The sequence below is a fragment of the Phragmites australis genome, chromosome 1, assembly GCF_958298935.1.
Source record: "Phragmites australis chromosome 1, lpPhrAust1.1, whole genome shotgun sequence".
In the NCBI taxonomy this organism is placed as follows: domain Eukaryota; kingdom Viridiplantae; phylum Streptophyta; class Magnoliopsida; order Poales; family Poaceae; genus Phragmites; species Phragmites australis.
Genome location: NC_084921.1, coordinates 15,894,888 through 15,909,187, shown reverse-complemented (window position 1 = coordinate 15,909,187; position 14,300 = coordinate 15,894,888). Strand labels below are relative to the sequence as shown.

Here is a 14,300-nt window from a genome sequence, read left to right as displayed (position 1 = left end):
TATTGAGTGGAAGTAGACAGGGTTAGATATCAATGTATCTCGGAATTGTAATGCACATGCACAATACATCGCCATCCATTTTGTATTTTGAACGTAGTGTGCTTTTGACTAACATGAAGCTACTGTTGAGGGCAGCTCATAAGGTATAAGACATCACATGCCACGAATCATACCACCATATGTGTATGTACCTGTGTGTGTTTTCTACACACGTTAGAAAATTAAGATCCATATGTCATAGGAGTATGTGTGATCCACTTGACACATTCATATGTGTGTAATCTTGCAAAGGTAGGGCACACTATATGTTGATCCCAGTAGTCTAGATAACCTCTTGAACTTTCAAACTATCTATTTTACTCCTCTAAAGTTTCAATAATATATCACTTAACCTTCTGAGCTGGTTCCAACAGTAGTTTTAGTGATATGGAAGCAGTTCTCGATGACACGGACTTCTCCATAGCCACGTGGATTGCCACGTCACCTCTGACAACCAAAACGGGGAAACTTCCCTGCTTGCCCCACGTCACTCAAAGTCCATAGCCACAAATTAGCTTTTGCGCCACCGTCTGTGTCTCCTTCGTCAAGTAGGGAAGTTTTTCCCATTTTGATCGTCTAAAGTGACGTGGAAATCCACATGGCTATGGAGAAGTCCACGTCATCAAAAACCACTTCCACATTACTAAAACAGCTATTGGAACCAGCTCAGGGGTTAAGTGATCTGGTATTGAAATTTTATGGGAGTAAAATGGACAGTTTGAAAGTTCAGAGGGTTATTCGGATCACTGGCATAGTTCGGGGGAGTAAAGCGGACTTTTTCCATTTTCATATAAATTTTGTCTCGATACAACTCCGTATGAAAAAGTTATGAATTTCCTAAGTCAGGATATCTAACATTATCACTAACAGTTTATAACAAAAGCTGACAGTGATACTTTGTTAACTATTATTGCCAGTTCATAACATGAACTAGCAGTAAAAAATATAGTTTCACTACCGATTCATATCAAGAATTGACAGTAATAGTATTAGTGCTAGTTCTTGATATGAACCGGTAGTGATAATTATTTTCATTGCCGGTTCTTTTTGGATGGACTTTGAGTGTTGATTCTTGACAAGAACAAGTAGTAATAAACTATTAGTGTCAGTTATATCCGAACCGGCAGTTAAACAAGGAAGGGTGTTTTTGTGGTAGTGTAATGCCCAATAAATTAAATCAATGAATGCTTCAATGTGAGAACTCTAGTAAAAAAAGGCCATTGGAATTAAAGCTTTTGGGGGAGAGAAACGCACGCTTTGGAATGGTACACAAGAGACGAAAACTTGATCTCAGGGCAGGAGTGATGTCCCCGCTATCAGATTGTACTTGGTTAAAAATGATAGAGTTAGGTCATTGCACTCCTTTTGAATCATTTCACTTTCCTCTTTGACATTTTTTATGATCATCATTGCATCTTCCCTCTCACTCATATTATTGTTGAGTGTAGCACTTGCTTCAACTATTCTTTCATGAAAGATGGTAACCCTTTTCTGATAGCCCTACGTGCCAAAGTAGGGCCTTCTGGTGAAATGTAGCGTCACAGAGGTGGTTGTCGCGCTGCTCCCTGCTTCTTTCTGTGCAACTTCTCCTATTTTCTTCTGGTTTGAATATTATGCTTCCAGAATCTCATCTTGGATAAAAAAAAACTTATTGAATCATCAGTGTAACGACCAAAATGAATTTATACCATGTTTAGGATGTATCTTGGAATAGTTAAACACCATAAAGATTGTAAGGCGGTTTTCAAGGGGATATTCAACTAGTATATCCTAGTGTAGGATAGGCAATACTAAATAGAATGGCTAGAGATCAAAATGTTATGTGAATAAAATGACCAACTTCTTAAAATTTCTCTCACCTTTTTACTGATATGAAGTATTCAAATCATAGGGCAAAAGAATGCTTATGTGTAGCTCAAATATAATCATATGGTAGGATAAAATTCAAAACCTTTGTTAGAGGGATTGTCCACTATGAATATGAGGGTTTTAGTAAAATCATATAATGATAAAACAAGCTTATGCAAGATCTTACTTCAAAATATATTTTTTTTAAATTGATATGTCCGATAATCAATTATTACCATGGATCAAGATCACAATTCAGAATAAACATGCTTTCGAATAGACCGACACAAGGACTCAGCACCATTAACAAAAGAATCATGATAAACTTGGAACATATAGCTTTTTTCTTCGAAAATTTCAATCGAGGAAGAAATAGAGTTTTAGTACATAACAAAAAACAAAGCCATAACAGCTTCAATAGCTAGAGACATGACCAAAAGCGCACAGGTTGTTTGGCAGTCGGCAGTTCCTCAATCTCATCAAAAGTCTTTGTGTAGGCCACACAAATATTATCTGCAAAATCCTTGTGAGAAAAACCACAGACGTAATACAAGGAGAGTTTGCAATTAGGATCTTATGTTATTTCTCCCTATGGTCTACAGAGAGCGTATCTTAAATAGGACCAATATGACTCTGCATAGGAGTAGAGTTTCTTGTCATCCGGACAAAACTAATACTGCCGTTAAATTATAATTTTGGTCATGTTACAATATTCTATATGTAGATATTTCTTATCATTGTTCCCGATTAATCATTTCTTTTGCTAAATGTGGGCTGTGACACGAGATCTGCTAGCTTGTGCAACTTTTTCGCATCAACTTGGACCCTGTGCCAGGTTGTGTCATGTTATCTAGACCACGCGAAAAATTATTATCTTCGGTACAAAATTGTATTTTAGATTTGTTACATGAGCATGATATTATAAACAAGGTTGTCAGGAATGCATACGTATAGTAGAAACAATCCTATACCATGGAGCCATCATGACACAGATGGGTCCGTAGATCTTAAATTCATAGAATTATAATTTAAAGTGTAGGATCAAGTAGAATTGTATAGGATAATCGTGATAATAAACTTTGTCAATATCTGAAATTGAGTAAATCTATAATTAATTTAGGTTTTCTTAACTCAATTTGGCATATTTCTACTCTTTACCTGTTGTATTATATGTTACGTAATGTTATAATTCATATACGAAGCATTTTAAATGATTGAATTATTATTAAATAACTTTTAAAATTGAGCTTACTCGAAATTGATATGAATAAGTGCACAAATAAAAGAAAATTAAATAAATATATGAAAATCGACGTCTTAGTCGTAGGTAGACTTCTATTTTGAATAACTTACTTACAATTCTTATAAAAAATATATGTATGCTTAAAAATCTGATAGAATCATGAGCATATCAAACAAAAACTAATCCTACTAGGATCTAGATCTTGACAACCTTGTTTACAAGGTTCATCGTACCACTAGAGTTCTATTAAATTTTGTTAATACTGTCTAGAAAAACTAGCTGTAAAAAATGTACACCGGAGATTATGTCCATGTCGGATCGGACCGGAACTCCGGAAGCTGTCGATAAGCCAGAACACTGCTACGACGATCAGGCTGCCAGCTCAGGTCGTGTTTGCCCATGCTTTCCACGAGCAGCAAGGCGGAGTCCCACCCTCCCACTCCCCTCGGCAGTTGCTGCTCGCAACCGGAGTGTCCCGCACTCCTCCTCCTCCTCCTGCTCATCTCGTTCTACGCAATCGCGGGAGACGTGACGAGGCGAGACGAAGCCTCCCCACATGGCCTGGACCCGCCTTGCCTCCCGCTCCCGTCTGCGGCGCCCCGCCGCCGTCGCCCCGCGCGCCTCGCTGCCGTCTCCGTCTCCATCCCCGCCTCCTGCTCCGCGGGCGGGACCCCTGGCTCCCTCTTCCTCCCCGTCGCCGCGCCGGCACCTCCTCCTCCCCCGATTCCGCTTCACTGCCGCCGCGTTCTCGCCCTCGCCCTCGCCCTCGCCCGTGCGGCTCCTCGGCGACGTAAGTCCGCGACTCCCCGCCTTCTCGTCTGCGCCGCCTCGTTGCGCCCACGCGTTTTGAATTCTGTTTGGGCTTGTGTCTCGGGACGGTGCAGCGATGTTGGGCAGGGGATGCGAGGAGGTGGTTCGCCAGCGAGACCTCCGCGGTGCCGGCTTCGGCGGGGGAGGCGGCTGAGCTGGTGGAGGTGCCATTGGCGCAGACCGGGGAGGGCATCGCCGAGTGCGAGCTGCTACGCTGGTACGTCACCGAGGTGAGTGCGAAGCCGCACCCATTGTTACTTTGCTTCTGCTCAGAATTGTGGTTTGGGGATGCTACCTGTGCTACGGACTGACTTGAGATATCGATCGCTACAGTTCTGATACAGTCAGTTTTTCGGTACAGTAAAGTCACAGAACTATTCACCGTCCAAAAAAAATACTGTTCACCGGTGACTTCGCTTCTTCAAGTCAGAGGATCCGGTTCCTGTGTTACAGATCGACGAAACTATTTGTTTGTTCACAACGGGGTGTTATTACTTGTTCCCGTGTTCTATTTGAAAATTTGGTGCGTGGTAATGGGGCCATTGTTGAACAATTTAGTTCCTGTTAGTATGGGAAAGGAAAAAATTTACAGTCGGTAGTGACTTTTGATTTCTCAAATTTCAAATGATATGCCTAGAGTGCAATATGTGCACATTTTGATCGTATCCAGATAACAAGACATGCCACGAGTTGGTTTTGTAACGGGCACTGGTGCAGTATCTGTAAAGCTTGGATTTCCTCACTGTATCCATTGACGTGATAAATAGAATGACGCTTCTAAATACTTTGTGATTTAGCACGTGCTCAGTGAAGACCACATACTAAACATAGTATGACAATCAAATAGTTTACTTGAGAGTGGTCTTTGTCATTGCATTATAAGGCTCACTGAACTTGAATTTATGTTTCTTGAAGTCTTGAACATTGCAAAATCAAAAGAAGTATTACCAAGAATATGACAACTGCAAAGATATTTCTGCAAACAATCTAAATACTATTCTTGGAACGAGATTTCAGATCCAAATTAATCTTCCTATGTTGTGTCTTAAGTTCTTTTTAAAAAACTCACTCATCTAAAATTTAGCACTAATGCCCTGAGATCTGTGTGTAACTGAAGTTGTTCGTTTCACAGGGTGATCAAGTAGATGAATTCCAGCCACTCTGTGAAGTACAGAGTGACAAAGCAACTATCGAAATAACAAGTCGTTTCCAGGGAAAAGTACATCAGATTCACTTTGGCCCTGGTGACATAGTTAAGGTAGCTATGAGATCATTTTGTGAATGTTACTTTTCCCCTTATTTATTTGAACAAACTTGCTAGGAAGTTTTGCAAAACTCAAGTGTGCTCTGTTGTAATTCTTGCAAACTCGACAGATAGTGAGCTCCTTGGGTTGATGGAACTTTTTTGTTCTGGAACCTACCTAAGTTATTGTATTTTCGCTAACTTATTTTTACCTGAATTTACCTAAGTTAATGTGTACTTTAGGTTGGCGAAACTTTACTGAAAATGATTGTGGGTGACAGCCAAAGTGTATCCCATGATAATATAGCTCCACCCATTGATAAGTCACTTGGAGTGGATTCTACAAATCCTTCAGGTGAAGACAATATTCCCAGTGGAGCTCTCTCTACACCAGCTGTTAGGCATCTAGCGAAGCAGTATGGGCTAAACATAAATGATATTCAAGGAACAGGGAAAGACGGTCGGGTTTTGAAAGAAGATGTGTTGAATCATGCTGTCAGCAAGGGTCTTCGCAAAGAACTTTCATCCGTTTTGGAAGAGAACATTGGACAGGTTGAGTTACTGGAGGAAGGGAAATCATTACTTGATGTACACTGCTATGAGGATAAGAAAATTCCTCTCAGGTACTATGAATGTTTTTATGACGTTTACTTTGTTATGGTTGGTCTCATGCATGGAAATACAGTCTATAATCCCAACCTGACCTGATCATTTCTTTCTGCAGGGGATACCAGAGATCAATGGTCAAATCAATGAGCCTGGCTGCAAAAGTTCCACATTTTCACTATCTGGAGGAAATAAATTGTGATGCTCTTGTAGAACTAAAGGCCGCATTTCAAAATGAGAATAAAGATCATAATATCAAGCACACCTTCCTTCCGTTCCTTATAAAGTCTCTTTCTATGGCACTAAGCAAATACCCTTTGTTGAACAGCTCTTTCATTGAAGAAACCAATGAAGTTGTGCTTAAAGGTATGCAATCTTTGAGGTTTTTGTTACATTCTTATTTCCTTTCATCTGGGGAAATATTTTGAAAAAATAGTTGAACAGGTAACTGAGATGTAGAAGTTCGTAATCCCCCACCAGATCATTGTTATATGCTTACGTTCCCCATTTACTCATTTAACTACAATCAGTAAATGCTTTTACACTGTGTAAACAAATTCTTCTGTTTATCGAAGCTTGTGCTTCTCAATTTCATCATCAAGCTCACCAATAGAATTCCGCCAGCAGCCTTTTTTGTCAGGAATGTTGAGTAGCGTATCTTATAGCCCAATGATCATTTGTCCATTTCAACTTGCAATGAAATAGAAAAATTAATTGTTATGTGGGCTCTTATTCCTTAGATTTGATACTTACCTCATGTTCATTTGGCAGAAATACTTCAGACATATGTGCTTGAGTAATGACACTAGTTCTTTATTCCAGGATTGTGGTGTTTTTAACACTTATTGACAATACATCACACAATTAAAATTTAATTGGGAATAATTATTTGCGTTTTCCATGCATAATGCCCCATATAAAGACACGTCATGGCATTAACTGTTTGCAAGGCATCATTTTGTGCGGAAGGTCATGACAACTGGTTTTTTAATTTTTTAGGATCCCACAACATTGGGGTAGCCATGGCTACAGAACATGGATTAGTCGTACCAAACATCAAGACAGTGCAGTCACTTTCAATATTGGAGGTCAGCACCAATTGCTTTTTTCTCCTTGAATTCATGATCATTTTTGCTTTGAGCTGCAAATTTTGGTCCATGTCATTTCTTTGCAAGTTTCCGCAAGCTAGGAACAATGAAGTTGATAAATTTGGATAGTTTCTGAAATTAAGTTTCCCTTGTTCAGAAATGATCTTAAATTCTTGTACTCAATCCTTGGAAGAAAATTCTTGTATTCTAAACTCTGAAGAATCCTTTTCTTGAGATAACATTCTACACAGTTGGAACATTCAGCTGGCTAGTCGTCTGCATATACTGTGCAATTATGCAACCTAGTAAATATGATACTTATGTTAGTTGATGTGCTGTAAACTTATATCCGATCCATTTGAGACCAGAAAACGTAGAGACTGGCCAGTTACATGGTTGCTTTGTGCTTGTCTGTGTAATTTCTAATCATCTTGACTGTGATTGCACCAGATCACGAAGGAATTGGCAAGGTTGCATGAGACGGCATTGCACAACAGGCTAAGCTCTACAGATATTTCAGGTGGCACCATAACACTTAGCAACATAGGCGCCATTGGTGGCAAGTTTGGCTCTCCACTTCTGAACCTGCCTGAAGTTGCCATCATTGCCCTCGGGCGCATTCAGAAACTTCCACGCTTTGATGATGACGAAAACGTTTACGCTTCATCTATAATGAACGTATGGTTATTGCAGTACACTTTTCACTAAACTATGCCTCATTGCTCGGTTCTGACTTACTGTGATCCCCCAATCTATGGCGTGTAGGTTACTGTTGGAGCCGATCACCGAGTTGTTGATGGGGCAATGGTCGCAAGATTCTGTAATGAGTGGAAGATCCTCGTGGAGAAGCCAAAGCTCCTCTTGCTGCACATGCGATGATCGAGTAAGATACCAGATGCAAGCGATTGCCTAAAATTTGTAAAGATAAGCTGAAACGCAGGCATTCTGGCATTGCAACTTCACACTGTAAGCCTATGAAGTCCTTTTGCTTGATAGGGAGTCTCGCATTTGTATATGTTACACATAATTAATCGAAGTGGCAAAGTGGCTTCTCGCCTGCGAACAGTGCACTCGCGTCCTGTAAATATCACTGTACACCTTTAAAATAAAGCGAGGAGTTGTTGAAAGTCCTAAGCAGCGTACGCCGCATGACCTCATCAGGAACCTTAAGATTTTGCTGGAATTAATCCAAAAAGGGTTCTTGCTGGAAGCAATATATCAAGTTTGAGTATGCGTTCTAGTACCTGTACTGTACTGACACAACAGACATGTTTATTTGCAGAATTACACTGCTCTTTTGAAACATCTGGGCTTCTTGTAACATGAGAAATTTCTCAGATCCACAGAAAATGTACAGTGCTATGCTAGCTCCCGGAGAGGACGGTCAGTTGGCCATCGGATTTTATAACGTAGAGAATTACCATCCATCAGATCGTTCCCTCCCTTTACAGCGAGAAAAAAAACCTGTCGGTGCAAAATAGAGAACAGGGCTGCTGCAACAAATGAAAATTTTCCATCTGATATTTCTCCACCTGCATAGCAAAAAAAACCTATCCACTGGAAAAAAAAAACTATTAGTGCAACAACAAATAGAGGAGGGGCAAGACAAACTTCTAATCTAATCAATAGAATGCTTTAAATGAGAACTTGGGTGGTTAGTGGTAGTGGTTGTATTCACTCCTTTATCAGAGATCAAATACCCGGTTTGCTTCTGCTATGTCTTACCAAGATAGCGAGGTGTCTATTGTGAGTTCATCAATCTCCAAGTTTCGTATCTCTGACCTTCAGTAAACGAGTGTAAGGACTTGCATCTACGTGTTGCACTGGTGTTTCTTATTAAAAAAGAATGCTTTAAATAAAAATACCTCATGCAACAAAATAATTAAATAAGTAACTCAATGCAACAACTTTCGAATCTCTGCACCAAAATCAATTTTCTGTGCAACAAATAAAATTTGATGCCGCAACAACAAAGCCACCCAACACATCTCAATAAAACAACTGAGTAGGATGCAACAAATAATTCTGTTCTTTGCACCATTTAACAAGAACTTGTGCAACATACTAATAAATTTGTCATGACAGCTAACAAATATATGAACAAAAAACACAACTCTTACTCCAACAACTTAGAATGCTCCATTGAAACAAATGAATTCTATTGATGCAACATCACTGACTTGACAAGTGGTGCCTTGTTGCTAAAGGCCTAAACTTGCATCCGCGAGCAACATCACTAGATTGCTACTTCTGTGAGCAACAAGCACATCGCCCTAGCTACTGCCGTTGGGTGGATTATTGACTGTGGCCAAAAAATCGGTTAATCCTATTTCAAGAATTGGATAATCCTATTTCAATTGTCGGGTAATCTATATCCGTCAAATTTTTACAAAACCAAATCCTACTCCACATCCACACTAGTCCAACATTGGATTATCCATATCCATTCGAAAAGCCTTCCCTATATCCTTAAAACTTGTTGATGTTGCCAAAAAAAGATGAACTACGATGAGAGTCCTGAAAAGAGAAGGTCATGTATCCCGCTTGACGGGATGTGAAAGAAGCTACTCCTAGCTGGACCCAATTAACTAGAGTAGGGGCTAGGATGATAAAAAGGCTAGTTGGGCCCAACTAGAACGGTGGGAAGTGATGTTGCCATGTGTATTGAGATAGGTATCTGTCAGCCTGTGAAAGAAAGGAGGTGTACATGAGAATCCAAAGAAGCAAAGTGAATCTTGTGATGTCTGATTTTTTTCCTGGACTCTAAAGGAGTAGCATTACCATCACACACTACTACACTGAGGATTATTTTGGACGGCTAAAAAACCTCATCTCAAACGGTTTTTGAGCCATCAAAGATTGTGGGTTGGTGATAATTGGATGATTATCCTAGACAATTTTTGATCTGTTTGTGATAAAATTTATCTTAGACAATTCCAGGGTTTAGGGTTTTTAGGGTTTAGGGTTTAGGGTTTAGGGTTTAGGGAGTCTAGAACCGTCAGGATACTATTTCTAGAAAAATTAATATTTTAACACCGAAAATTTAGGGGGGGGGGGGGGGATCAGCTAGGAAGCTCGCACTCGGCTACCTTTTAGACTCCATGCGAATTCACCTAACACAAATTGTTGATTGCAATGGGATATATATTCCTTTTGACCCTTGTTGTCCAAATCTTTCAACAATTATTTAGACATCTAAATGTCTTCAAATGAGAAAGGTTGTCAACTACAAAGTTATAGGTCTAAAATGTTTTTTCATATGACTTCGTATGAATATATCATGAACTTTTGATTATCCCCCTACAAACAAGCAAATCGATACTTGTTTTCCACGGCTTCATCATTAACCAACTTAAGTATTGCATATATTACCATTTCACCATGTAATTACTAACATTAGAGATGATCCTTTATCTAGCCAATATATGTGTATGATTTCATGTTTCATCCAATTTTGTCTGAGTTGGCCCACATGAAAGTCAAAGAAGAGCTTCAATGGGTGTATTTCATATATACAACATGTTAATCTTTTTTAGTGCTTAAGTATTGCATATATTATCATTTTACCATGTTATTACTAGTTTTGTCCTTTTTCATGTAGTTTAGGAGTGATAGGTACTCCCATGATTGAATCATGATGAAAGTAGTCAATCCTGATAAGTTACAAATGCCAAATTGGTTGTGAATCAGATTTGGACACCTAGATGACTTCAAATAAAAAAGTTGTCAACTACAAAGTTGTAAGTCTCATTGAGAACTAAAATTTTTATATAAATATTTTCTACATCCAACTATGTATGAATACATTATGAATATGTGAATATCGCACTACAAACTTGAAAATTGACACTCATTTTCCCCAGCTGCATCATCTACCTAGTTAAGCATTGCATACATCATCAACTATGTAATCACTACCATTAAGCTTTATCATTTAACTAACTTATAATTTTGTACTATTTCATGTTTCTTCCAACATGGAACTAAGTTGGTTGATACCTACAAGAGCATAGGGTCAATTATAGCAAGTCTTCCCTCAAGAGTATTGAGATTATCAAACCTAAAGGAGCAAAAGAAAAGTTAATCATTTCAGAAAACAACTATACCACTGTCACTAGTATAGTCATGAGCGAAAAAGGAGATTGTGATTTGTGGTAAATAAAAATGAGGGAATGATAAAGCTTTAAATAAAGAACAATTATTAAAATATTGTAAAATAAATAGACGCAACTAAATAAATTAGGATTTCGTACAATGATAATAAAAGCTGGCTTTGGAGACTTCAATTCATGAGATTGGTGTAGGAAGAAATAACTTAGATAATTATTGGAGATACTTGTGTTGTTGCAATTGCAATGTGTAGGCATGTTACCCTTGATCCACTACTAGTCTGCTTCTAGGATGTCATACCCTTGATCCACTACTAGTCCACCTTTCCACCTCCATATTCGAATAATGTGTTCTGGTATTAAGATACAAGATCAGATCGATGTGTTAGGTTCCTTGGCAACATGTTGTTCCTTGAATCAAGATTGATTCCCATCAATTCCTAGGTTTGTCCTCAGTGAGATCAATTCCCATAAGTTCCTAGGTCTGTTCTTAGTTTCATATATACAATATGTTAATCATTTTTAGTACTTAAGCATTGCATATATTACCATTTTACCATGTGATTACTTGTTTTATCTTTTTTCATGTATTTTAGGAGTGCTATGTACTAACACGATAGAACCATGATGAAAAGAGTCGAGCCCGATAAGTTACGGATGTCAATTGATTGTAAACTAGACCTAGCAACTTGATGTCTTCAAATAAAAAAGTTGTCAACTACAAAATTGTAGATCTCCTTGAGAGTTGTAGTTTTTATATAAAATTTGTCTCCATCTGACTCTGTACAAAAAAGTTATAAATTCCAGATGAGTTACAAACTTGAACTGCAAATATTAATTGTGAAAATATTATCCCTAACGATTCGTGCTTGGAGCCGTTTGGGATATTATTCCTGACAATTCCTATTAAACCATCAGGATAGGTCTATATATCTGATGGTTCCAGCTATATGTCTTATCCCAGACGGTTCCGTGTCTAAACCATATGTGATATTTTATCTTAGACGGTACCAGAGGAATCTTTAGAAACAAAACATCTTATATGAGTTTTTTTATAGTGAGATAATATATTTGTACAGACGTACCTAAATTATAAATCATGTAGGTGATATAAATATAATCTATGGATATAAAGTACTTGTTATGCTTAATACATGTAACTAGGGATGTCAATTTAACCCGATTACCTGTGGGTAAACCCCTAATATGGTCGGTATGGGTCAAATTTGGTACCCACAGGCATGTTCATGGGTGAAAAATACTACCCGACAGGTATACAAGCACAAGTATAGGTAAGACATATCCGTACCCATGGCACTCGTTTACCCGTCAGTTCTTCCTAACAGGTGGGTCTAATTTAGCACCCCGCCACCCCCCTTCAATTGCAATCCCTAATCCTACATTCCTACCCCTTCTCAGATATCCACTTCTTGCCGCTGCTCAGAACCCTACACCATCGCCGCCTAGCACACCACGCCACCATCACCCAGCACCCCCCCCCCCGACCGCCTAACACACCGCGCCACCACCACGCTACCACCTCCCAAGCCTAGGTCCCCGTTGCCGCCCATGTAATTTACTACCTGCATGTAATTTGTTGCATTCTCTTTAGAAATCACTATTTGTGGATCATATATTGCCAAATCAGCTAGGAAGAGCAAGATCAGAGGAAGCTATGTAACTAACCATTGAACATGCACCGTGCATTTTTCTTGCATGCAAAGGCTTGCCAAAACTTCAATTGGATAGCTAACTTAGTTTTAGATACCACGTCGATTTGAGGAGATACCCAAATGCCTATGATTCTATATTGTATATGTGGTGAGGCTATACATTATGATATTAGTAGATGTAGGAAGAATAGGTTACGTGAAATTGTGGATGTATTGTATTGAGCCTCTCGGGCGGTATAAATAGAGTACTAAAACCTAAGGGGTAAGAAGCCTCCCCGATACATATGGCAGTATGGGATTACAAATCATAACTACCAAATATACTCTAACATCCTTCCACAGTCGTAGCGGGAGCATCACAGACGGTCAGACTTTAGAAGAAGCCGAAGGTAGCAAGCCGACGGACTGACATCCCCCCGCAGTCATAATGCCGCCATGTTGTGGGTGTCGCGACTGGAGTGGAGACCGATGAGGAGCTCATGAGGATGGTAGCCCTTTTCTTGCCAAGGTAGCCGAGAGCGGTGTGCTATGGACGCTGCCATGGAGAAGAGTGCATGCCCAAAACACCAACATGGGCGCATAGGTACAGAAAATCAGCGTACCCAATCACCCGACTGGTGGCGGTGGTAGCCTCGATTGGGAGGCGACGACGGCCTAGAGTTGCAGCAGATCGGTGCTAACTCGGACTGGCACTAGCGGTGGTGTCGAGGACGAGCGGGCGGTGACCACACCCGAAGGGTGGTGCCGAGAGGCGATGACGACATGGCCACAGGTGTAGGTGCTCAGTGGTGTGATGGCTCAATGGCGCGGATGACATGTCGATGATGATGATTTAGTGTGACGATAGCAGGCTGGCCGAAGCTCGGATGGTGTCAACGAGCACGCTCAGTCATGCCGCAACATCATTGAAGGAAGGAGGCATTGTAGAGGTCGAAGCCGAGTAGTGTAGTCAGAAGCGAGGAGTGATTGATGGATCGATAGGGCAGCACAACCCTATCTTTGATTGGGAAAAAATAGAAAAAGGCAGCAGCAGTAGGGCAACCAGGGTGCATACCGTTGGCATGATCGTCGGAGCGATGCAGTAGATCGGGCCATCCTTGCGTCGGTGCGGCACCAATGAGCAATGCGGTAGATCGGCGGGCGTCCGACGAGTGCAACCGTTCGAGCGACATGGCAGATCGCATGGGCGTCCGACGGGTACGACTGTCTGAATGACTCGATAGATCACATGTGGATCGGCACGACCACATCCATGCGACAAAGAGCGATGACGTGTAACCCGTTGGGTACCGATGGTGTGACCACGTGACCACGCAACAAGGAGCAATGACTACGTGACCACACGATCGAAGATGAGTAGGTGTGGTCGACGGATGACGCGAGTGGACAGACGGGTGACAGGCGATCGAGGATCCTACTAGTGCTAGATGACTCAAAATGGCGGCGGATCAATAGGATCAGGCGCAAAAACCTAGTTACGGGTTGCGTAGCCTCCGGTGGAGATCATGGAGATCGATCTCACCCGAACGGCGCGGTGGAAGCGGAAGCGATGGCTTTATGGCTAGTACCGAAACCTAAACTGATACCATGTAAGAAGAATAGATTGCATGGAATTGTGGATGTATTGCATTGAGCTTCTCA

At 40.4% G+C, this 14,300-nt stretch overlaps 1 protein-coding gene across 2 annotated transcripts; it reads left to right on the top strand.

Annotated features, from left to right (window-relative positions):
- Positions 1-3,553: 3,553 nt before the first annotated feature.
- Positions 3,554-8,011, top strand: LOC133911116 (lipoamide acyltransferase component of branched-chain alpha-keto acid dehydrogenase complex, mitochondrial-like). Of its 2 annotated transcripts, XM_062353325.1 has the most exons (8): positions 3,556-3,920; positions 4,015-4,170; positions 5,073-5,198; positions 5,427-5,806; positions 5,908-6,155; positions 6,789-6,877; positions 7,328-7,555; positions 7,643-8,011. In XM_062353325.1, the coding sequence occupies exons 1-8, from the start codon at positions 3,687-3,689 to the stop codon at positions 7,754-7,756; spliced, it is 1,575 nt and encodes a 524-aa protein (XP_062209309.1). In that variant the 5' UTR covers positions 3,556-3,686; the 3' UTR covers positions 7,757-8,011. The 2 variants fall into 2 exon arrangements, with proteins under 2 accessions (XP_062209314.1, XP_062209309.1); XM_062353330.1 differs by lacking the exon at positions 5,073-5,198 and having other exon boundaries at positions 3,554-3,920.
- The last annotated feature ends 6,289 nt before the right edge of the window (positions 8,012-14,300 follow it).

What these genes read in the sequence shown, in the direction of transcription:
- LOC133911116 (XM_062353325.1), top strand. Translation starts at nt 3,687, where the DNA reads ATGGCCTGGACCCGCCTTGCCTCCCGCTCCCGTCTGCGGCGCCCCGCC. An exon ending in CCGTGCGGCTCCTCGGCGAC is followed by an intron (nt 3,921 to 4,014) that starts GTAAGTCCGCGA and finishes GGGACGGTGCAG; the next exon opens with CGATGTTGGGCAGGGGATGC. An exon ending in TACGCTGGTACGTCACCGAG is followed by an intron (nt 4,171 to 5,072) that starts GTGAGTGCGAAG and finishes TTCGTTTCACAG; the next exon opens with GGTGATCAAGTAGATGAATT.